Source organism: Thunnus thynnus, chromosome 21 (assembly GCF_963924715.1).
Source record: "Thunnus thynnus chromosome 21, fThuThy2.1, whole genome shotgun sequence".
Classification (NCBI taxonomy): Eukaryota; Metazoa; Chordata; class Actinopteri; order Scombriformes; family Scombridae; genus Thunnus; species Thunnus thynnus.
Genome location: NC_089537.1, coordinates 2,773,577 through 2,798,055, shown reverse-complemented (window position 1 = coordinate 2,798,055; position 24,479 = coordinate 2,773,577). Strand labels below are relative to the sequence as shown.

Sequence of the window (24,479 nt, the reverse complement as noted above, 5' to 3'; positions counted from 1 at the left end):
AAGAGGAAGCAGTTGGGACCAATGAAATTAGTTCGGGGCGTGGTCACAGCAAAAACCAAAAAGAAGAAGTAGAAGAAGTGTTTTGCGCAAGCGTCGTAGTAATTGTAGCAGCTCGGCGGCGACCACAGCCTGGCTGACTGACACTGAATGAGAACGCACTGATTTCGGCTTCAAAATGATGAAATTTCTACCTAAACTGCTGCTGCTATTGCTGCTAGCCTTCCCGGCGACCATCCTCATCAAAGGTAAGTCTGTGACGCGGCTGCTCACCACAACATGAGACGAAAATGACTGTTTTAAGAGCTACAAGCTTTCACATGCTAGTGTTAGCTGCTCGGCTAACTAGTTTAGGCCGCTCTCCGTTTGACATGTGAGCTGAAAATAAGTGTGGATTTAAAAAAAACAGGAGCTGCTAAATCAAGTCAGTGCGTTTCTGAAGTATTGTCCAGTAGCGTCTGAATGTGTAAATTTCATTGTGTGTGGTTAGCAGTGAGCTACGTGAGTGCAGTGTGTCCGCCTGCTTAGACTGACGTGTCCTTACTGTTAGCTGTTAGCCGGGAAGCTAACGTGCTAACTGTCACTCTCATACATCAAGTTCAGCTCTGTTAAACTAAATCCAAACGGCTGCAGTGTTGTTGTGCAACATAATCACATTTAGGGATGATTAAACGTTATGCTTAGCGTAGGTAATCACAGTTATCATCAGTGTTTCCTGAAATCCGACTATTAATCTGAAATTATAGTTAAATTACTTCACATTTTATTCATTGAACAGCGGTCTGTATGTTGCAGCTCTGTTGGACTCTGCATTAGAGAAAAAACATCAAAATCTATTTAAAGTTTACACTGTTAGGATTAAATTCGACCCGTTTTCATATTTGAGAGCAATAATAACAGACTGTTAAGTTAAGGGAAACATGAATAATGATATTTAGCGGCTGATTCTTCATTTCTTCACCACTTACACTTATGAAGAAGTGTTAGAGATCATAGCAGAAGCCTTAACGCTGTTTAAACACACTTTCAGCTTATGAACACAGAAAAAAAGGGTTATTTCACTTCGTATTTTCCTCATCCAGACCACATCAGACTAGGTCCACAAATCTGAAACTGTGTTTTCATGAGTCTGGAGTCTCCTCAGTCAAGCTGTCACAATTCTCCAAATCTACAATTTGATTTGTTTTTTCATTTAAACATTTTTTTTCAGCACTGACGGCTGTGCTAATATCAGACTATCCAGTCTTGATTTGTAAAGATCAACAGATCATTAGTTTTATGTCCTGATGACTGTCATTTACATTGTCATATTCAAATTTAAAAAGATAGACTACATGTTTGGGTTGAATGATAATATCGGCTCAGTATTGGTACAGTCAATGTGTCTCCTCAGCCAGGTGAGAAACAAATATGTGCATCTATCAGTATCAGCTGAAATGAATTGATAAATATCTGCTTATTGGATGTCATCAAAAAGTCCAACATCATGCATCACTACTACATGATATCTAGTGCGATGTAACACACTGAGGCCATATGGTCAAATTAAATAAATAATTTAAAATATATTAACAATAACTTGTTTCATCCGTCACTTGGGAACAAACTGTTAAAAACAAAAACAAACAGAAGAGCTTCAGATGTCAGAAACGTCTTTATAACAACAGTTTGAGTCTCTTGGAGGCTTTTTGATCCACCAGCTTAAATAATAAATTGTCTTTTTGTGTCACATATACATTCGTTTCAGTACATGATGTTCTTCACTATATAGACTTTATATTACAGAGTAGGCAGGAGTTTAAACCTGTTCAAAGTAAAATGAATTGATTGATTGATTTGATTGATTTGCATCAGACCGTCTGGAGCTCTTCTATAGTTTCACAGTGCTGTTCAGACTCTACCTGCATTTGGTGCTTGGTTGTGTTAATTTCAGATCCTGAATCTAGCGCTGCAACGAACAATTATTGTCTTGATGAATTGATTAGTTGTTTGCTCCAGAAAATGATGACAAACGTTGATCAGTGTTTCCAAAAGTCCAAGATGACGTCATCAAATGTTTTGTTTTGTCCACAACTCAAAGATCTTCAGTTTATTGTCAGAGAGACGAAAGAAACCAGAAAATATTCACATTTGAGAAGCTTGAAACAGAGAATTTGGACATTTTTCCTTTAAAAATGGCTCCAAACGATTAATCGATTATCACAATAGTTGGCGATTAATTTAATTGTTGACAACTAATCGATAAATCGCTGCAGCTCTGCTCCAGTCAGTGTCAGTTTCATGTCTTGGTCGCTGTAATGGTCTGACCTTCCAGTCAGATCATCATCATCCTCTCTGAGTCCCAACATGTGGAAACATGTTGAAGTTCAGGAGAACGTTACAGTCTAACAGACATATTTGGGACCATTTCATTGGCTCAGTGATGAAGAGGAGAAGTGAAGGTGTGTTTTGAACAGCAGAACGTTCTCTCTGGCTGCTGCAGAGATTTAATGTGATGAAGATTTGAAAGCTCTGGGTGTAAACTGCTTCCTTCCTCTCTCTGTTTACTGTCTAATGAATCAAACGTAGGTTCTAATGGTTTTATTTGTTTCTCGTCCTTTAGGGCCGGCAGTGAGCGCCCAGGATCTGACTGAGGATGAGGAGGCCGAGGCTGTGGATGAAGATGTCGTGGATGATGTGACAGCCGAGGATGAGGACGATGAAGCTGAGGTGGAAGACGATGAAAATACAGAACTGGTGAGTGACTGAGTGATTATTATCAGGGTTAAATTAACACATGTTACAGATGATGACGTTTATCTGGTGATTTTCTGTTTTCTTCTGTGTTTGCTGGATGTAAAAGTTTGAGAATTTTCACTTTGTCCGACTCTGTTAATGTTGAGTTTAATGTTTGAATAATTAGTCGACTGATGAAAAGTTCATTAACAAAAGTTACTGAAGCAAAAGTTTCAAATATTCCGTCATTCCAGCTTCTCTAAAGTGAACATCTGCTGCTCTCCTGTGTTTTATTTATTGTAAATTCAATATATTTTGGCTTTTGGACAAAACAAGACATTTGAAGATGCAGCCTTGAACATGTGGTGATATTTTTTTTTTTTTTACTATTTTCTGAGGTTTTATAGATTAAAAGCTCATTAAAGTTGAATCAGGAAGCTGATGAACGACCATCAGACCTTCAACCAAACTTTATAATCCGTCCATATAGTGAAAAATTTATTTCAGGCCAAATCTTTTAATTATTGAATAATTTGTTGATTATTTTCTCTGGGAAGTCATTTGACCCTTAAACACAAATGGTGAAAAACGTCGATCACTGTTTCCCACGGCGACGTCTTCAAACGTCTCGTTTTATCTGAAGAAACCAGAAAATATTCACATCTGAGAAGCTGGAATCAGAAAATTTGGACATTTTTTCTTTAAAAAAAAAAATGACTCAAATTGATGATCAGTTATCAAAATAGTTGCAGCTCTGCAGTCAGTGTTTGAGTCTGTGTGTGTGTGAACTGGTTACAGCAGTTATTTAAGGATCAGAGAGACATTAAACCTTCACGTGTTTCTGTTTAGACGGAAGAAAAAGAAGATGAAGAAGAAGAAGCGTTGGTTGGAGAGGTGAAGGCTTCTCCCAACGCCGACACCACCATCCTCTTCGTCAAAGGAGACGGTAACATCTCGTCTTCTGTCCTCTGAATCTGACTTTTCTGTTTGTTCTGCAGCAGCTGAATAAAAACGTCTTCTCTCTCGTCTCTGTGCTTCTCCAGACTTCCCAGCCAACAACATCGTCAAGTTCCTGCTCGGCTTCACCAACAAGGGATCAGAGAACTTCGTCGTGGAGTCTCTGGACGCGTCTTTCCGTTACCCGCAGGTAGAAAACACACTAACAGTCTCCTACAGCTGGATGGGTATGCCGGTGCCTGAACTGATCATATTTAAATCGACAGCTCAGACATTTAAGTAGCGCCGACGTCTGTGTTGTGATTCAGTCTGGTGGTTACTGGTCACATGTCGGTCCGGTTCTCTCTAACTCGGTTCTGTCTGCTCCCGTCAGGATTATCAGTTCTTCATCCAGAACTTCACGGCTCTCCAGCTCGGCACCGTGGTTCCTCCCAGCAGACAGGCCACCTTCGAGTACTCCTTCATCCCCGCTGAGCCGATGGGAGGAAGACCCTTCGGACTCGTCATCAACCTCAACTACAAGGACAGCAGTGTAAGGAGGCGGGGAGGGAGGGGGGGGTTTAGATTAGAGCACAAATACTACGAACCTGTTGAGTTACAGCTCATTTCTCTCTGGGGCTTCATCTGCTTTGTCTTATGGAATAATAAGAGTTTCTACTATTAAACATGTATAAAGATTAATAGTATTTTGAACTATTTTAATGATCAGTTTGAGCTCAGACAGCAGAAGTGACGTCTGTCAACTAATTAATGGAGTAACTGCACCTCAAACGCTCACATATACACGTCTGAATGTCAAGAAACAATATTGAAAGTGATTTAATTTAAACGTCTTTTAGTCCAGCCTTATTACTGCTCAGATTCAGGATCTTTTTACATAATACTTGATTCAATAGTTCCTGATAAAAGTCAAAATCTTTCTAACTGTCGGCTGTATTTTATCAGGAACGGTTGTTTTATCTGTCAGTTTCTTTCTTTCTGGTGTGAAAGTTGTTTGTTAATCGTCACCATTTAGTCAAACTGATCTGTTTGTGTTTAGAGAAAGTTTAACATTTAAGAACTTTAGCTTCATCAAATAAAAAAGGCTCATATTCATCAAAGCAACGGGCCAGAAAATATAAAATAATGATTCTTAACACTAACAAGCTGCTGTTAGAAGAATTTAACAGATTAAACAGTCCTGCAGGCTGTTTGAAGCCTGATGAGTGAAGAAGGAAAAGGTTTTTCTTCTTATCTCAACACTTAACCTGCTGCCGTCTGACCTCTGACCTCTGACCTTTCTCCACTATCTGCTTTTTCTTTCCCTCCTTCTTCACTTTCTCTTCCTCTTGACCTACATTTGTTTTCTTCTTCTTCTCTGCAGGGAAACGTTTTCCAGGACGCCGTGTTCAACCAGACGGTCACCATCACGGAGAAAGAGGACGGACTCGACGGAGAGACGTGAGTGTTTCAATCTTGTAACTTTCAACTTTTACTGGTTTTCTGATTTATTGTTTATGTGATACATTGATGTCTTCTAACTCTTCTTCTTCTTCTTCTTCTCTTCCAGGATCTTCATGTACGTCTTCCTCTCAGGTCTCGGGCTGCTCGTCATCGTCGGCCTTCACCAGCTGCTGGAGTCCAGAAAGGTACAAACACTGCAGCAGTTAGTGAAAGTCATCAGAGCTGCAATGATTAGTTGATTAATCGATTAGTCGATCAACAGAAAATTAATCACTTAGAGAAAAGTTCTCTGATTCAGCTTCTTAAATGTGAATATTTTCTGGTTTCTTTTAGTCCTTTATGACAGTAAACTGAAGATCTTTTCATCTGATGACGTCATGTTGGACGTTTGGAAACACTGATCATCATTCTTCAATATTTTCTGACATTTTATAAACTAAACAACAAATCAATTAATCAAGAAAATGATCAACAGATTAATCAATAATTAATATCCATAAAAACAATCACAATGTGTAAATATGTTCCAAAATAAACTTCTGGTTTGAAGATTTGTTTTGGAAATATTTAATGCTGAAATTATTATTCAATTAATTAATTAGTTGACCAACAGAAATCATTGATGAACCTTTTAGGAGTTAGATGCTTCAGCAGCTTGAAGACATGAAATGTGAGAAGTGTTTATATTTTTAAGATAATATATTGGATAAAAACAATAAAAGGAACATTTTTCTGTAGGAAAATTATAGTTTTACTGAAGTCAAGTTTAGTTTTTAGACGTTGACGTCAAACGTGACTTAAACATGACTTAAAGATGTGAAGTTTCTGTACGTTTATAGAAGCTGAAATGTGCCACTTCCTGAGTAAATCATGAAAACACAGGAAGTGTTGAATTTGCATCAACAGCAAATACAAGACTTCTTACTCTGTGTGTGTGTGTGTGTGTGTGTGTGTGTGTACGTGTGTGTGTGTACGTGTGTGTGTTACAGAGGAGGCGTCCAGCTCCTAAGGTTGAAATGGGAACTTCGAGCCACAACGACGTGGATCTGAGCTGGATCCCTCAGGAAACACTCAACCAGATCAGTACGTTTGCTTCACTTCTCTTCACATCCTGTCACCTCGTCACTTCGTCACCTCGTCCTTCATCTTCTGTTTTATGAACCTTTTCATTCTTCAGTAATCTCATCCAGACTAGAAGCTACGACGCTGTGACACCTGTAGTCTCACGTTAGATAACTCACCTTTCATTCTACTGTCACTAAACTCTTTATTTGACTTTTCTCTTCAGCCACTGCTGGTTTTTCCTTCTACAGATAAACGAGACTTTATTGATCCCTGAAGGAGAAACTCAGTGTTACAGCAGCACAAGAATAAACAACATGAATCTAAATCTACTGATACAAAAGTAAACAGTAGAGAAGAAATTATACAACTAACCCAGTATATTACATAAGAGCTTAATGTGCAATAATGACTGTTGCTTCATAGTGTAGTTCCTCACACAGTGGACTGATGTCATATATATTAATAGGAAACATAATGAATAACAACACTGATGTGTGTGTGAAGCTGACAGCTGTTAGTTTCACTTCAGTTCAGCATGAAAACCAACTGTCAGAGGATTAAAACTGACCTGAAACAGTCAAATAAAACCAGAGAAGTGAAGTCAGAGGAGAGTTTGACAGAAATGTGTCTGTTTCATCGAGTATTGAGAAGCTTGTGTTGAATATTTAATCAGATCAGAGGATTTTATTTTATCTTGTGTTTTTTAAAAAGTTTCAGAACTTCAGGAGCTCCATAAATATTTCCTGTTTCTTCATCTCAATCTGGAAACTTTTACTAACTTTAGACAATATTTTATTCAGGAAAAGTACTTTTAATAAACTGTATAATTTTAACTGGAAAAAGGATTTAAAATAAAGTAAGTTAAATGAGTCTGAAAGTCAGGAATCCAAAAAGCTTCATGATCACAAGTAAAGTCGTCAAAATCAAATCAACATACAAACTTTAAATTCTTACTGCTGATTGTTTTTCATCCTGACAGACGTGTTAAAGCTTCTCTGTGTCCCTCAAATCAAACATCTAGTTGGACGAGTTTCATTAATTCATGAATCATTTACAAAGCAGATGTTTTTTTTTAATCCAACTTTGTTTACTTGTAGTCTTCTTCTTCTTCTTCTTCTTCAGTGTGTTTGTTGGTTCATTCAACATGGACTCACCGTTAAACACATCTGTAGATAAAACAATCCATAAAATATAATAAAGACAAACTGTAGAAACACCGCTGATGAAAACCTCCACAGATAACATTTAAAGTTAATATTGAGTAGAAATGTTTATGTTCTGATTTAAACATATTAAACTACAGCCAGCTATAGAAAAGTCTCATTAAACCATTAAATATTAAATCTGATCAAACCAACTTCTTCCGTTTAAACATCCTGACAGACGTGTTGAAGCTTCACTGTGGAGTTTTCTTGTTTACTGTCAGTGTTTTTCACCAGATCTCACTGTGTCCTTGAAATCAAACATCTAGTTGGATGAGTTGAGGATTTTGAATCCTGCTTTGTTTAATTGTAGTCTTCTTCTTCTTCTTCTTCTTCAGTGTGTTTGTTGGTTCGTTCAACATGGACTCACCGTTAAACACATCTGAAGATAAAACAATCCATAAAATATAGGAAAGACAAACTGTAGAAACACCGCTGATGAAAACCTCCACAGATAACATTTAAAGTTAATATTAAGTAGAAATGTTTATGTTCTGATTTAAACATATTAAACTACAACCAGCTATAGAAAAGTCTCATTAAACTATTAAATATTAAATCTGATGCAACAACCTTCGTCTTTCCTGAAAAACCTTTTAGCCTCGATGTGTTTTTTCCTTTTTTTTCCGTCTCTTTGAGCTGTTTATGTGCAGGTGTGTCTGTTCTCTTCCTGCTTCCTGTTTCTGGATGAACTTCACCTTCTTCACTGTGCACGAAGGATCACTCACTCACTCTCTCTCTCTCTCTCTCCTTTCTGTTCCTCTCTCTGCCTTCCTCGCTGTCATGTTTTCCTGCGTCTTCAGTGCAGAGTCGTAGAGGTGAGGTCTGCTCCGTGTTGATACTGACAGATGAATGAATGAATGATAAATTCACCTCTTCTTCTTCCAGGTGCAGATGCTCTGATTCAACAGTCAATGAGTCTCACATGGTTCAAACAATCAGAGCATCTCTGCCTCACATGATTAAATTACTGTAAATATTCAGTTTTAGTATTTTTGAAGCAGCTGCAGAGCTGAAGTCACTTAAACATGTGATTTAATTTGAAAGCTGATTGGATCTTTACTCAGGAATGTGTTGTTTTGCATGTAGAAACTGTTTGATCTTTTCCTGTCAAATGATTATTTAAACATTCATGAAGCTCCAATGTCACCTGTAATAACTGTAATTTTAATTCAGTGCTGATCTACAAGTTTACAGCAGAAACATTAAATCAATAAATTTAAATCTTCCTCCTGCGATTTAAAAAACAAAACAAAAATCACAGCAGGAAGATTTTCTAAACAACCAAATCAATAAACTCTGATCTCATCTGATATAATCTGATATTTTACTGAATGTTCAGTTTTTGTCGACATGATTTATGTTTATTATCGAGGTCGTATTGTTTGTTCGCTGGAGCGCTTTATGTCGACAGGTGTTTCTGATATTTTGTCCACCCCGTTTACATACATGAAGGGGAGGCAAAATATTAGAAACACTACACTCCAGTACAGCCAGTACACCACCAGTACAACCTCCAGTAATAAACATAAAGGGAAGTTATTTAGCATTAAAGGACGAGTTCACAGTTTTTCAAATGTGTCTTAAAACAACCATGAAGACATTTTATATCGTTACAACTGTGTTTTTATTATATTATCATTAATTTCTGTTTATACAGCAGCTCATAAGAGTTATTGATGATAATAAATAAACATTATATCTGCTTACAGACACATTATAACGTGTTTAAACCATTTTATTAAACAGGAAGCTTAAAGTAAAACGTTACTTCCTGTCTGACAGTGTCAACAACAACTGAACATTAATAATATTAGTGTAGGTTGAGGTGAACTAATGTGAGTATTGAAGCTGTTTGTGAGGAACATGAGTCAGATGTTAAAGTCAGTCACACTCTTCTTCTTCTTCTCTTCCTCCTGCAGACAAAGCGTCTCCTAGGAGATCTCCTCGCAAAAGGAGCCAGAAACGTTCGGCCGGCTCAGACGAGTGACGGGGGCGTCGGACGCCACGGCGACGAATCTTCAGCCGCCCGTCTACGTAGGAGAGAGGGAGAGAGAGAGAGAGAGGGAGAGAGAGGAGGGCTGTGAGCGCGCTCTGCCCTCCATACTGAGAAACTTTAACCAGTGCCAAGCACAGCGACGGCTGGCTCTACTATCAGCTTCAAACTGTTGAACACACACACACACACACACACACACACACACACACACACACACATAAACACACACACACACACACATAAACACACACACACACGCCTCCTTTTGTTTAACGATTATGGTTTTCTGACGCTGTCACAGGAAGGAGAGAAGGATCATCCCAGAACAGGCGTGTTGGGTTTTTTAAGGGGCTTAAAACACGACTTTCTTCAGAGGTTGTTGGTTTTTCTTTGGAGATGATGTTTGTTTGTTTGTTTGTTTGTTTGTTGAAGCCTTAGTAAGATAACTGCTGATACTCTCATTGGGAGACTTTTGTTGATTGTTTTTCTTGTTTCTTTCTTCCCACTCTGGTGTAGAACTGCAACGATAAGTGGATTAATCGATTAGTTGAGCAACAGAAAATTAATTTGCGATGATTATTTGTCCGTTTTTGAGGAAAAATGCCATAAATGTGATCGTTCCAGCTTCTCAGATGTCCAGATATCCTGATATTGTTTCTGATGTGACAGTAAACGAGCATTTTAAAGACGTCACCTTGAGTTTTTGGAACTTTCTGACATGTAGATTCTTAATTAATCGATTAATCCACAGAGTAATCTGCAGAAGACTTGAAAATAATGGTTATCTGCAGTCCTACACGACGACGGTAACAACTGCAGTTTTTTTTTTTTTTGTAGTTTTGTGTTTTGTAGATTCTGTCTGCACTGCGTTTTGGATTTATTGTGATGTTTATGATTATGTTTCGATCTCGTCCTCCTGCTCCGTCGCTGCTTTCCCGCCCTTCATTCATTCATTCATCCATCGGTTCATTTCACTCCACAAAAAGATTCCTGAAAGCGGCGCGTCTCATCCCGACACGAACGTTCATCCTCAAAAAGTCTGCGAGGGGCTCAGTGCCGTCCTTCTGTTCAGCCGTAGCAGTGTCGAGATCTCTCGCGGAGTTTTTGAAGCCTTTTTTTTTTCGAGAAGCTTCGAGAAACAAGCCGACGTATCGCAGAGTCGATGTCCAGTTTGTAAAATAAAATGTTCAAAAACAGCAAGCAGCAACGGTGTGAAGACACATAATCACTGTTTCACTCCAACGTTTTAATGAACCTCTTCAGAGTCGAACGCTGCCTTCACATTCATTCATTTGAGACACGTGAAGTCAGATTCAGCGTCTGTTGTTGAGCCAAAAAAATGGTTCAAGATTGGAAGATTGGAGGGAATTTTCAGACTAACTTCCTTAAACTTTATATTTCCAAAAGTGAAGAGGCGTCACGATTTATCAGGTTAAACCTGTGGACAGGAAGTAAATAAATAAGTGAGGAAGAAAAGAAGAGTCAGTGGAGTGGAGCATCGGTGTCTTATTAAACCTGCCCTTTGACCTTCTGACACCCCTACGTTTAAACCGCAGCACTGACGGGCTCTCGGGATCACGAGGACGCAGCCTCCAGATTTAGTTGTTTTTTTTTTTATCATGTTATTTCACGTTAATATAAAGTCTCTGGATCAGTAAACTGGTGAAGACACTCTTTGTGAATGTGTTGTTTACTTCTGGCTTCTCTCCTCCAGCAGCCTCGTTCAGAATCAGACAAATAACTTACAGAATAATCACAGTTTGAGTGTTTTTCTTTTCTTTTTCTTTTTTTTTTTGATGTGTAAAAATGTTGAACTGGCTGAAGCACTGGTGTAAATACTGGCTGATGGATGCTGACGTGAGAGCAAAAATTACCAAGCTAATTTATTTGAGTGACAGATTTGAGGGGGTGGGGAGGGTTTGTATACTGTATTTGTTTATTTCACCACTAGGGGGGCGTCACTGCCGAGCTCCCCGTACTGCAGAGTCGTGTCATTTAAAAGCTTCTGGTGGTTCTGTGAGAGATTTTTTTCCTCCTCGGCAGAGTTTGGACGTTTGTGTGCGAGCTGAATGTTGGACTTTTTAAAATTTACTGCAGAAAAATCCAACGAAAACAGCGGAAACGTTCAGATTTGACTACACAGCTGAGGCTCGTTGACACTCGGACGTCCACAGAGCTCAACTCATGTTTAGTTTGTTTTGTTTTTCTATAATGATGGGGCTGTCATTCATTGATACAAGCTTAAATTTTTATTTGCTTTTAAATGTGCAGGAAATAAACATTGATGATTTGCGGTAAATCTGCTGCTTCCGAGTGTTTTTATTGTTTATGAAAAGTTAATAATGACGGTAGGAGGAGATCAGTGTCGCAGCAGGAAACACAGTTGAAACGTTTAGTTGATACACGGAAAATTATTTCAGTTTGAAGCAAAAATGTGAAACATTCAAACGAGATTTTATCTGATGTCTTTGTCTTACATGATAACATCTGTTGGTCGGATGAAAAAAGGAATTTAAACTTCACTTTGTGTTCTGGGAAACTATAACAGACGTTATTCTTTATTTTCACTTCAGGGCTGATTATAATTTTTTATAAATAAAACCATTAATTAAGGTAATAATTCACAGCTGAAGCAATAAAGAAAACAGTTATAGTTCTTGTGGATTTTATAAAACTTGTTTTAAGATATAGAAATGTCAAGAAATCTGGAATTTAAGTAGTTTATTTAATCCTTTATTTAAAGAGGTGACTCACTGAGATCAGCAGAGATACACATGAGATTTTCACATTAAAAGCATTTACAGGTGTGGTTCTGAAAACAATTATTTTACAGCCTTTTCAAATGTTCAAGTGCGATTAGAGCAGCTTTCATTTGTACACATTTGATGGTTTGATTGAATTGAAGTTCAAAATGATAAAAGTTTTTTACAAAAGACAACACAAACATAAACTGGATTAAAGAAAACTACAACTAAACATGAAATATAAAAGCAAAAGCATTAAAGTAAAGGATGAAGATTATTTGAGAAAATGCAACAAAATAATTTGTCTTCAGGAGACAAAAATCGGTTTGTTTTCAGCTTCAACCTGCAAATCTCTAATAAACTAAACGCTCAGCAAACATGAAACTGATGGTTTACTGTGGAAACCCTTCAGATATCCCATGATGCAAAGCTGGAAGAGCAGATCTGCAAAGCAAGTTTCAAAACTCTGAGCACACAGATTTGCAACACTGCAAACATAAGAGTGAAGCAATTCATCTTATTTTCAAATGTTTAAATACTTTTTTTTTCAGTTTTACAAACAGTTTACACTTTGAAAAACCTTCTTTCAACCTTTCAGATCTTAGTTTTAATGTTTTAGATTATGGCACTAATGTCATCCCATAGATCTCAGGTCAGAAATATAATCTGGAAGTTTTCTAATGAAGGTGATTATTAAAATCTACTTTAAAACATTCTCATAATTAATACAGACATGTTTAAAGTGGGACTTTATGCATCCGTCTGTTGGATCATGTGAGTACTTTTAATGCAGCTGCAGAAATAAAGAGGAATATTTGGCTTCAGTTGGTTTTGTCTTAATATTTTATGTCTCTGTGTGTGAGCAGAAAAGGCAGCCGGGTGCCTAAAAGCTGCAAATTCAGTTTGTGCCAAAAGGTGTTTCATAACTCGATTAAATGTAAATTTGTTTTGGAGTTTGCATCACTCGAGCACAATATCAACTTGTGCAGGCGGGACCTTCATTATTACACAATCTGTGGCGCTGTGTCAAATAAAAACCTTATCTGGAGTTACAAAGTTAATCATTGAGCTTGTAAAAAGATTTCACTACATCGTCCATTTAGTAGCTGGAAAGAAGTCTTAAACCAGCAGTCAGGTGTCCATAGTAACAGTGAAAGAGGTTTTCCTCGCTGTAATCATTCCTCCTGTTCATACTGGATATTAAAAGATCCTTCAAATGTGCTTTCAGTGTAATTGATGGAGGCCAAAATCCACAGTGTGTCCACACAGTCATTTAAAAGTTGATGTGAAGCTTATATGGGTCTTCAGCAGTCTGAGTTAGTCATATCAAGTGGATATCTGACACATTTACAGTCTGTTTAACATCAAATTCCCTCTTTGTGTTTCCTCGGACAGTGTTTCCCTGTTGAGCTGCAGGTGGAAGTATAGTAACAAAAAGAGGAACTTTGGCACTAAAAACACTGTAATGTTGAAAGATATCTACTTGATTTGACTCATTTGGACGCTGAAGCTTCATATTAGCTTCAGAAAAAGTAGTTAACATGCTAATGTTAGCTTTATTGCCAACTTAGTTAACATGCTAACATTTAGAATGCATTTAGCATGTTAGCTTTTTGTTTTGTTTATATGTGTACAGTGTTCATTTATTTATATTTTTCATGACATTTTATCATGTCATTCTTAACATGCATAGAGTTTGCATGGAAACATGATGCTAACATTTAGCTTGCATGCTGATGCAAGTATGTTTACAGACTAAGGATAGCATGTTAGCATTATGTCACGTATAGACTGAGTTTAGCACTGCGTCATTTTGGAAAAAAGTTGAACTTGAACAACTTTTGCTGCAATGCAACACTAAAAAGACTGTAACGTTGAAAGATATCTACTTGATTTGACTCATTTGGACGCTGAAGCTTCATATTAGCTTCAGATAAACTTTTAAATACATTTTTTGTATCACTTCCATTGTAAGGTCATTATGAAGGGATCTTCTAATGGTCAGTATGAACAGGAGGAATGATTACAGCAAGAAAAACAGGTTTAATGTTCATTTGGGCTCCTGACTGTTGGTTTAAGACACACTTGAGGAACTGTGAACTCGTCCTTTAATGTACTAAAAGACGAAAGTTTGAACATCTATAATTCCACAAAGAACTGGATCAACTCCAAATTCCTTGTTTCAAAGGTGTCAGTTTTATGTTTTATATCCAGTATGTCCGTCATATGAACTCTATGTTTTAGGGAAGTGCATTATTTTGTTTGATGACATGCGAAACTCACAGAACCACCATCGTTCACGCGGATCCAAACAGCCGAAAGTCATCCGATCACATTCCAACCAAAGTTTATTTGTTCTCAAATGACACAAAGCTCAGTCACATAGTCAGTGTTCAACATAAAACACAAGTTCAAGTTTGTTACTTCTTATTTTATTTACATGTTTAAGACATGTTTGATTGGGGGGCATTAAAAGCTGATTTGCCCCTACAGGACTGATCCGGTCTGATCAGACATAACGCAGCTCTGAATGCAAGATAAGTATGTAAGATATTCAGGAATGACGACATGTTCGTGTTCACAGGTTGGATAGTGTGTTGTCTGCAGTCCGAGGAAAACATTTCACCTCCCTCATTGTAAGCAGCTTATCTCAGTTTGTTCCAGTTGAATTAAAGATTTGAAGATTTCATTGATGAGTTTTCCACCTGATGGACACCTCAATCAATCAATCAATCAGTTTTTATTTATATAGAGCCAACACCTGGTTGATCCAGGTAAAACACACTGATTCACAACCTTGCTGGGTTGCTTTTTACAGATCAGGGGAAAAATGCATTTTCCTCCTCTGCACCTCAGGCATCAAATAATCTGCATAAAGATCTAAAATTAGACACATTTATATCCTCTGATGAGTTAAAGTGCGTCATAAAGAATGTGGTGATGGAGACATGTAGTTGTTTTTCTTGAGAGGCCTTTGAACAGCTGTTCTTCTGTTTTATTATGAATTTTTGTACATCATGTTGTATATGCAACATATATATATATATATATAGATATATAGATATAGATATATATATATGTTGCAGTGTAATATATTGTGATTTTGTAGAGGGGCCTGGTCTCTATTGTTAAAGAGATTTTTGATCTCTATCTCTATGGGACTTCCTAGTAAAATAAAGGTAAAGTAATAAAACCTGGGGGGTGCTTTAGGGATGCACGATATTATCGGCACGTCATCGATATCGGCCGATAAAAGCTCTAAAATGAAATATCGGCATCGGCCATTTCTGCCGATTGTGAGAGGCTGATTTATTGCCTTCTCCTCCGCCGCCTGACTGCGCTTCCCTCCACGGACTGTTTCACCCTGACGGTCCCGGTGTTTCCTCCGCAGGCTGCACTTTACTCAAGCTGCCCGTCAGACCTGCTGCTTCTTCCCACTTTAACCCAAATAACAAACCAGGGCTCAGTGCTCTGGTTGGATCCACATGCAGAACGGGGGCTAACGTTAGTTGGGAGGCTAGCTGGCTGTGCTTCCCTCCGGTAATGCTGTGGCTAATGCTCTGCTAGCCTCTCAGCTAACGTTAGCCCCGGCTCTGCATGTGGGCAGGTTCATTAAAGTTTTAAGGCTTGATAAATTCTTCCTTCATATATTGTCTTTCTTGATCATACTTAGTACAATCTATGCTTGCATGCATAATAGTCTCCTCAGCCAGCTGGTAAAAATATGTGCATATATCGGCATCGGCCACAGTGAGTTGGAAATATCAGCATATCAGATATCGGCAAAAAATCCAATATTGTGCATCCCTAGGGTGTTTGTGATTTTAATGGGTATAAGAAATGTGTTTTTTTAAATACAGTACTGTGCAAAAGTTTTAGGCACTTAAACTAAATTGAGGATGCTTTAAGAATCCTGCATGAATAGTTTTTATTCATCAGTTAACTTGATACAAAGTTCAGTAAACAGCAGGAACTTAAAGTAAATCAATATCTGCTGTGAGCAGCTTTGTCGTAGTTCTCCTCAGTGTTTCAGGTACTCAGCAGGTCGGTTGTTCCTGCATCTTGGAGAAGTTGCTACAGTTCTTCTTCTGTCTCTTCATGTTAATCCCAGACTGACTCCATGACGTTGAGATCAGAGACTGAAGATGGTTCTTTATGACTCCGGCTGGATGTTTGTTATCATGCTGCAGATGATCAGACGTCTCCATGATGGTGTTACATTATGGAGAAGAATCTAAACATCTAAAGAGCCTAAAACTTTTACACAGTTAATTGTTATGTGGTGAGAGGAAGGTATGTGAGGCATTAACCACCCTGGAGGACATCAGGTTCGTTACACTACAAAATAAGAGACGTGGTTCCATCCATCAATAAATCTTTATTTTAACAATAACAAATGAATAGAAGAGTAATGAAGCATCCACACATGTATTAAACAGGCAACTAAAAATATCACACTGGTTAATGCTTCACATACCTTCCTCTTGCCACAGTTATTGTTAATGTTATTTAAAAGATGGTTTGTATTGTTTTCATGACTATAAAAAGAAACAACTATGACGACGTATCTCAACACATATTTAAGACACACAGCAAGTTTCCATCATCTATGTTTTCTATCATACATGATAGTTTCTCCTAGAAATTATGTTCATATACGACGATGATGCAACAGAAACACAACGCTGCTGCTGCTGCTGCTGAATCAACATGATGTTAAATGTTGAAATGTTCATTAATGTTTTGAGTTTCATATTAAGTTGCAAAAATGTTGATACTGAGCATATGAGTGAATTGTTTGAACTGATCTTGCAGCACAATCTCCACTAATAAAAGATGTTATCATTAAACGTTATTAAACTGTTTCTGCTTGTGTTCAGACTCTGGTAACATCTTTCACTAACATGAACAAACCTGAACAAACAGTTTATTAATCTGCCAAGACAACATAACTGGGAAAACAGTTTAGTTGTATATGAACATGATTGCTGGGAGACGAGAGTTTTAACTCTCTGCTTTATCAGGTTTTGAGCCCAAAATAGAAAAATCTGGTTTCACAACAAAGCAAGTGAAGTGTTATTTCCTTCCTATTGTGGAGTGGAAATATCAACTTCGCTTTCTAGATAAGCTCAATAAGAGGTGAATGTGAGGAGGAGACTTGGCTGAATCCTTCTCTCTGCAGGTGTGGCGTCGAGACAAAGCAGAGAACCTGTTTTTGTTCCAGTCGAGCTGAAAAGAAACAAAGACGAACTTTCTTCTGATTTCACTCTGTGATGACGGAGGAGAAGCTGAAGTCCGAACTGCAACAGATGGTAAAGAAGTGATGAAACCATCATCGGGATGTTCTGTGTGTTTGTGTAGATGAGCTGTGAGTTTAATGTGATGCAGTTTAATCTGAGAGACGAAGAGCAGAAGTGGAGATTTCAGAGTAAAAGCATGTTTGCAGGTTGCTAATAAAGCTGGATTATCAACCAGGGAAAGAAGGTGACTGACCAGGTCATTGGTCATTTAATTAATTGCACATTTGTTAATAAATGTGTTTCCAACAGTATAATATTAACTAAAGCAGTACTTTGTTCAGCTGGCTGCAGAATAAGCATAAAAACTTTATCTATAAAACACCTTTCAGAACAGTGAACAGCACCACGATATAATGAAATCCAGCAAATTACAGAGAGATCAAGATTTCTGAAAATACAATAAAATAAAAACTGTAAAATAAACAAATAAAACATATATAAATGTGAGCTTGAACATTAATAAAAGGATTTTTTTTTAAAGATACGTTTGAAGTAGTGGTTTGAAATGTGTGAAGTGAAAGCAGCAGAGACAGAAACAGAACAAAAGCAAAATCATATCTGTTCAGACCATCTTACCAGGAATTTTCACGCCTCGCTGTCTGAACTGAACTCTGAACTCTGTTGTGAGAAAATATAAAGTTAAATACCTGCAGCAGCAGATCTGTGTTGCTGCTGCAGCAGAAACCGTCATTTATTTAAAGAAATGATCAATTTACCTGCAATTAACCTTCTTTTTCTGCACACTAATGATGTTTCACACAGATTCAACATCTATACAGTTACTGTACATCATGTTTATAGCAGCTGAACTTTTCACTATTTAACACTGTTGTTCACAGATAAATGTAACCTGAATGCAACCTTTAAAATCAACTAATTAAAGAAATATGTCAACAAGCAGCAATACTGGAAACATGTTTAGGAGACTATATGTAATGTCATTAGTGACGTAAGGTCAATTTGCACAATATTGAAAAAGAAGATAAAATATAGAAAGTCAGATAAAAAAAAAAAAATTCTAACAGCTTAAAACACAAGAAAATGTTCATTTCAATCACAACAGATGTGCAGGCGAAGCCAAAAATAGAAGAGAATCAAACATCATCATCACAGCAGTATCATAATTCAGGAGCAAAACATCTATAATCCACATTAATAAACTCATCTGTGCAAACCAGAACCTACAATATTGTTCAAAATAGAAAAATACTAAAGTTAACAAGGAGGAATTTCTTTTCTGACTTCCTGTTATTGATCCTGTTCTGATGTCGGATGTTAAACTTGAGGTGAACGTGTGTAGAAATACTGTCAGCAGGGACAGTTTTGCACAAACAACATCATCACTTTTAGTTGTTGCAACTTGTATTTTTCATTTTCATTTTCTTAGATTCAGTTTTCTATTTACACACGTTAGTACATGTTTATTCTCTCTTGGTTTCAAGCTGCTGCTGCTGCTGCAACACGTTGTTGTGCTTCTCCTGCAAAAATAAGTCAAAATGTCTGAATGTCTGTTGAGAAGAAACATTTCAGGTGCACGTCAGAGTTTCTAGTGTGAAACGTTTGGAAATCATGATTTTGCACGTTGCTTTCAGGACTCTGTTGCTTAGTTTATGTAAGAAAATGAGCCTCATCAAACTATTTAAAGTAACAAATTACATTAATGAAGTTCTGTACTTACTGTAAGAACAATTTTAGGTACTTTACATCAATATTTCCATTTCATGCTACTTGATACTTTTCCTTTTTACTCCACTAAATGTATTTGACAGTTACTTATAGATTTCACATACAAAACATGCCCAGTTTATAAAATATGACACATTTTTACATATTAAACTACCAGAATATAAAGTAGTGAAAATGAGCCTTTAAGTGCATTTAATAGTATCAGAAGTAATGACGGGATGGATAAAATACATCCCAGAATCCCTTGCAGCACATGATCTGTTTATGCCTGTAGACTCAGATCTGACGTGCTGTTAAATGTGTTCAGTAAACAACAACCAGCTTCTTCTTCCAGTTACCTGAATGCATCGTTAAAAAAAGGATAAACTGTTATCAGGTTAAACGCTGCAGAATGTCAAATATGAAGCTTTAAGTTCCTTAACGAGATAAAATCACCTGTTAATCTAATGTGACGTGTTTATATGACGACGCCCTGCGAGGAGGAAATAAATGTCCTTGGACTTTATTTTTAGATACCAGAAGGTTCAAAGTACAGCAGAGAGTAAGAACAAACTTCTCTGAGGCTCCGCAGACGTTTTTTTACACAGTTTTCAATCTAGATGCATTTATTTCATCAACTTCAAAGAAAAACTCTGTTTCTGAAAGAGCTGCTTCTATTACTTTGGATGCAAAAGGAAACAGGTAATTATGTTTTCTCACTTGGAAGGAAAAGCTCAAATATGACAGCTGTTAAAAGTATTTTTGTGAGTAACAGTAACATAACAGTTTCTGCTTTTAGTTGATAAATTAGCAACATAATGAGGTTAAAATACTCGTCATGCATGCAGTGATTTCCGTACCACAAGCTGTATCATGTGCAGGTTGATCCTCTGATTCTGCAGCAACAACAAGCTACTAATCTCTTTCTAAAGTCACTAGAAGTTGTGGGGACGAGATATTTAAGAGTGGAAAATGGACACTTTACTGGGAGGACTGGTTTCCAGAAAACACAACATATGAAAATGAAAATCAAAGATATTCAGAAGAGTCCAGAGTCCAGTGCAGTAAAACTCAAACTGCCTTCAGTAACAGACAGAGTTGGTTATATTTTAAGTTTTCCTACATAGATTCACTTTATTGTCTCTGAGTAGAAACACAAACTATTACATGTTGATTCTATCAGGTTAAAAATTCACTAATAAACAGTTTAAACAAACTGAGAATATGACAGAAAAGTTGCAGCTGTTTTGACTTCTTTCTGGGAACGATACTGTGTGGTTAGAGCTGGTTTTTATTTCTAAAAATTCAGTATATTTGCCAACATGATGCTGCATCTGATGTGTTGCAGCACCAGCACATATTTTTAAAATCGGTTTCTGTACGGTTGTTTGGCTTTGATTAGACAGTGAAGTACAGGTTTGAGATATTTGTGTGAGTTTTTCTCTTCTTTTGCTGTTTCTGATCCACTGTAATTCAGATGGAAATGTCGTTGTTTATTTACTCCACTACATTTATTTGACGGCAGCAATAGTAAAACGCTGGTTACACATGAAGTGATAATAATTTAATAACAGGATATATAATAGTGCAATAGTCACGTGGGCCGCTTATCTGCATTATGAGTACCTTCATTCAGCTGAGTAAACTTCTGTACTTTTAAAATACTGTATCATTTTCAGAATATACAGTAAGATATGTGTTATGTGTAAACATGTAAGCAGCATTTCAGTGTTTGAACTACTTTATATTCACATTTGTGCAGGTTTATCTTTAAGAATTCTTCATATTTTATATGTTAATGGATTTCTTTGTGTAAAAATGTTATTTTGTATAACTACACACTAAGTATAAAGTAGCAGAAAACAGAAATACTCAAGTATTTACAGGAATTTATAGTGTAAATAATGGATTATTTCCTCAGTGTGCTATCATCACTTTCACTTAAAGGAAGTGAATATTTCCTCTGCTGCTGAACCACAGTCATGTTTGTGTTGCTGACATACCTTTAGTTAATGATAAGTTAGATCAGGGCTGCACGAGGCCCAGTAGATCTGATACTGGTGACACTGGTCAAAACATAATTTAAGACGAGGGCTTTTGCGGGAACGCTCACCCAACTTTTGCTACATTTTACTGCGTATTGATAACTATGCTGTGACTCTCATTCAGGTGGTTTGTTGGTGTGTGACTCAAAATGAGGCTCTGCTATGGAGACGAGGATGGAAACTCTGCAGACGAGCAGCAGACGGTCGAGTCTGCGGCCTCCAGCTGCTCCAGAAACAGCGAGTGGCAAACATATCTGCAGAGCGAGTAAGACCAGATTCATGATTTACCTTTTACACATGACATGACGGGATCATATTTCAAAATATGGTCAGATATGAGATGTTACACCTAGTTAATCCACTCAATATTCAATAATCAGATTAAATGTGGTCATGTTTGCATTACTTCTTATTACATTTTGTCAACAATTTCTCAGCATTGCAGCACTTTAACTTCCTTCAACATTAACCATAAAATATATTAGACACAAATCATTATTTTTCTTATCTGAAGGGGATGGTTATTGCTTTATAACAGACTTTATGACTCTTCTGTACTTGTGCTTCTGTCACACCACAGTTCACTATTTCACAAGATGACTTTAAACTCTCTTTCAGTGACAACAAACACACCAGGCGACTGAAGTTTTTTGGAGCCGTGTACCTGCAGTTCAATCACTCCAAAGAGCTGGTCGATGTAGACTACAGTTTGGAAACTTCATTTGCAAAGTATGATCACTTCTTCATGTGTGTAAAACACGTATAACAGGATTTTTATTACAAAAACATGAAACAAGAAATTATTTGACATTTAGGGCTTCTTGTGCAGACTTTATGAGAAGATCAATATCAACTTTATGTTTGTATGCTGAATATGAAGCTAGAGTAAGGAGGTGATTAGCTTAGCTTAGCTTAGCTTAGCATACAGAGTGGATCTACTGGCACCTCTAAAGCTCACTGATTAACATCTTATAGCTTGTTTGTTTAATCTGTATGTGTTAGTTAGTGAGCTTTAGAGGTGCTGGTTGCTGGATTTTGTTACTTTTAGACAGTTAGTCAGACTAACATTTCTCCTGTTTCCAGTCTTTATGCTAAGCTAAGCTAACCGGCTATTGACTGTAGCTTCATATAAAGCCTACAGACGTCTTCTCATCTAATTTCTTGGCAAGAAAGTAAATAAGAGTTACTTCACAAAACGCGGAACAATTTCTTTAAGCTTTTCTGTTTTACATTTCAGGAGTTTAAATTACAATTTCCAATTTCCCATTTTGTAATATCCATTTGTTATTTTCAATTTCCAAGTTTTCTTGATTTTTCTAATAATTAATTATTATTAACTTCAGTCAGTCAGCAGAAACAGGGTAGATGTTGGTACGGCTGCAAATAACGTTATTATCCTGAGTTTATTTATCATTTTCTCTTTTGATTTCTGGGTAAAATAATCCTCTATGCGAATGCAATGACACAATGAATATGATGAAGATGAACTGGTAGATTTGTGTAGGAAAAAGTGTTTTGTGGCTTTATACAGTTCAGATATCACACATGCTGAGCTTCAGATCTACTTTCAGACTCGTGTGTGCGAGGACAAACAGTAAGGGATACCCTCCAGCTTTCTAGATCCAACCATGAACCTTACAGTAAGTTCATTTCTCATCCTTCATAAAACATGAGGTTTTCTTCAATGACACAAAAATAATGGACGTATATTCCACAGGTTATGATGCTGTCAACTTATAAAGAATCCATGAAGAGAGGCCACTTGATGGGAAACTTCAGATATAACTAATATCATTATATTTACAGTGTAAATTATACTTTTATCAAGTATGTCGTCAACTATATAAACCTGCATTATCAGTCATTGGCTTTTGTCCAGTTTCAATGATCAGAATCTAATTTGAAAACATACATTTCCGTTTTAATCCCGTCTGATCACTGAAACTTAACCTGATGAGTTTTCACTGTTAACAGGACCAACATTTAGTCAGAAGCAACATCATATTTTGTTATTTATGAGGTATGTCTATAGACTGTTATATAGCTGTATGTACATATTGTTTGTGTTTATTAGTCAAACGCTTGTCTGACCCAACTGACAGTTATTTGGTTTTGTTTTAGGAAAAATGGTGAATATTTAAGGATTTGTCTTGCAGGTCATATTTGAGACTAGGGGCCTGTTTCACAAAGATATTTTAGACTTGTCAGTCTTGTCATTTTTCTCAGATTAGTCTAATATAAGTTAGACAGATTCACAAAAAGAAAGACAGACTTATTTTAAGCCTAAAAGGTTAGCTACCCCAAGACCTATGTTTCCATGGTGACTGGTAGCACAAAATAGAGGAAAAATGGCTCTAAATTTGTGTTTTTCTCACAATGTTGTGGAGCAAGTCACAAGAAAGCAAAGAGTTTTTACATAGATGGTAAAATGTCCCAATAACTGTTGGATTTGTTAAGACAACAACCATTTTCTGCTGCAATGTAGGGAGCTGAGAGATTTTAAGCAGTTGTTCAGTCAGCTGTGTTTTTTTTAGCTTGAAAAAACTCTTAATTTAAACATTATGCATTGCAAATTGGTCCAACTTAAGATAGCGAGGAACTAGACAGATGAATTTAAGCTAAACCATAGTCCTCATGATCTAAAGATTATCTTTGTCTACAGTATTTTTGTGAAACTGGATGCTGTTATGATCAGGAACTTAGAAATACTGAGGTCACGATCATGATTGTTCCTCTAAAACGCCGGAAAATCTTCAGTGCTGATTTTTTGTCATGGAAAAGTCTTGAAAAATTACAAAATTGTCCAAAATATTCCTGAAAACAAAACACTGTCCTGAAAAAATTTCGTAATGTACAATAAACATGATCAGGCAGCCACATTTACACCTTTTTTTAAAAAAATGATCCTGTGAATGTTTTTTTGGTTGTCCTGGTAGGATTGAACCTGTAACTGTGAATCACAACGTCATTCTGTTTTAATGACACGTTTTAAGTGTTTGTCTATTTAGGGAGCCCGTGTCACATAGCTACTGTCCTCTGCTGTGAGGCAATAAAGTATTTTAAAAATATGATTGTGTGTGTCTGTTTACACGTAAAACATGTTTCATTACAAAGAGGGCAGAGCTGAGGAGGAATTAACGACATTAATAGAAGCCGTCACCTTCTACAAATGTCAAAAGTGTCTAAAGTAAAGTTTCTGACCATGTCAATACTGCCAAACACTTTCATTACCGTCATTATAATCATTTTCAACAGCTCTCTTGCCTTCATTAGCATTGTTTTCTTTCGCCACAACTACTTTTCAAACAGAGACAGAATAACCAGCACTTATTAATTGTTAGTAGTGA

At 36.9% G+C, this 24,479-nt stretch overlaps 1 protein-coding gene and 1 long non-coding RNA gene across 3 annotated transcripts; both read left to right on the top strand.

Moving 5' to 3' along the window:
* The first annotated feature begins 85 nt into the window (after positions 1-85).
* Positions 86-11,677, top strand: ssr1 (signal sequence receptor, alpha). Of its 2 annotated transcripts, XM_067577617.1 has the most exons (10): positions 86-245; positions 2,600-2,733; positions 3,562-3,658; positions 3,756-3,859; positions 4,043-4,201; positions 5,033-5,109; positions 5,219-5,297; positions 6,102-6,195; positions 8,183-8,197; positions 9,302-11,677. In XM_067577617.1, exons 1-10 carry the CDS (start codon positions 176-178, stop codon positions 9,367-9,369), a joined length of 897 nt encoding a protein of 298 aa, XP_067433718.1. In that variant the 5' UTR covers positions 86-175; the 3' UTR covers positions 9,370-11,677. The 2 variants fall into 2 exon arrangements, with proteins under 2 accessions (XP_067433718.1, XP_067433719.1); XM_067577618.1 differs by lacking the exon at positions 8,183-8,197.
* A 7,506-nt stretch (positions 11,678-19,183) lies between these two features.
* On the top strand, positions 19,184-23,146 carry LOC137173578 (uncharacterized). Its single transcript, XR_010925212.1, has 5 exons — positions 19,184-19,789; positions 21,257-21,397; positions 21,751-21,861; positions 22,704-22,772; positions 22,850-23,146. It is a non-coding gene; the product is annotated as an uncharacterized lncRNA (long non-coding RNA).
* The last annotated feature ends 1,333 nt before the right edge of the window (positions 23,147-24,479 follow it).

What these genes read in the sequence shown, in the direction of transcription:
- ssr1 (XM_067577617.1), top strand. Translation starts at nt 176, where the DNA reads ATGATGAAATTTCTACCTAAACTGCTGCTGCTATTGCTGCTAGCCTTC. An exon ending in ACGATGAAAATACAGAACTG is followed by an intron (nt 2,734 to 3,561) that starts GTGAGTGACTGA and finishes GTTTCTGTTTAG; the next exon opens with ACGGAAGAAAAAGAAGATGA. An exon ending in CGTCTTTCCGTTACCCGCAG is followed by an intron (nt 3,860 to 4,042) that starts GTAGAAAACACA and finishes TGCTCCCGTCAG; the next exon opens with GATTATCAGTTCTTCATCCA.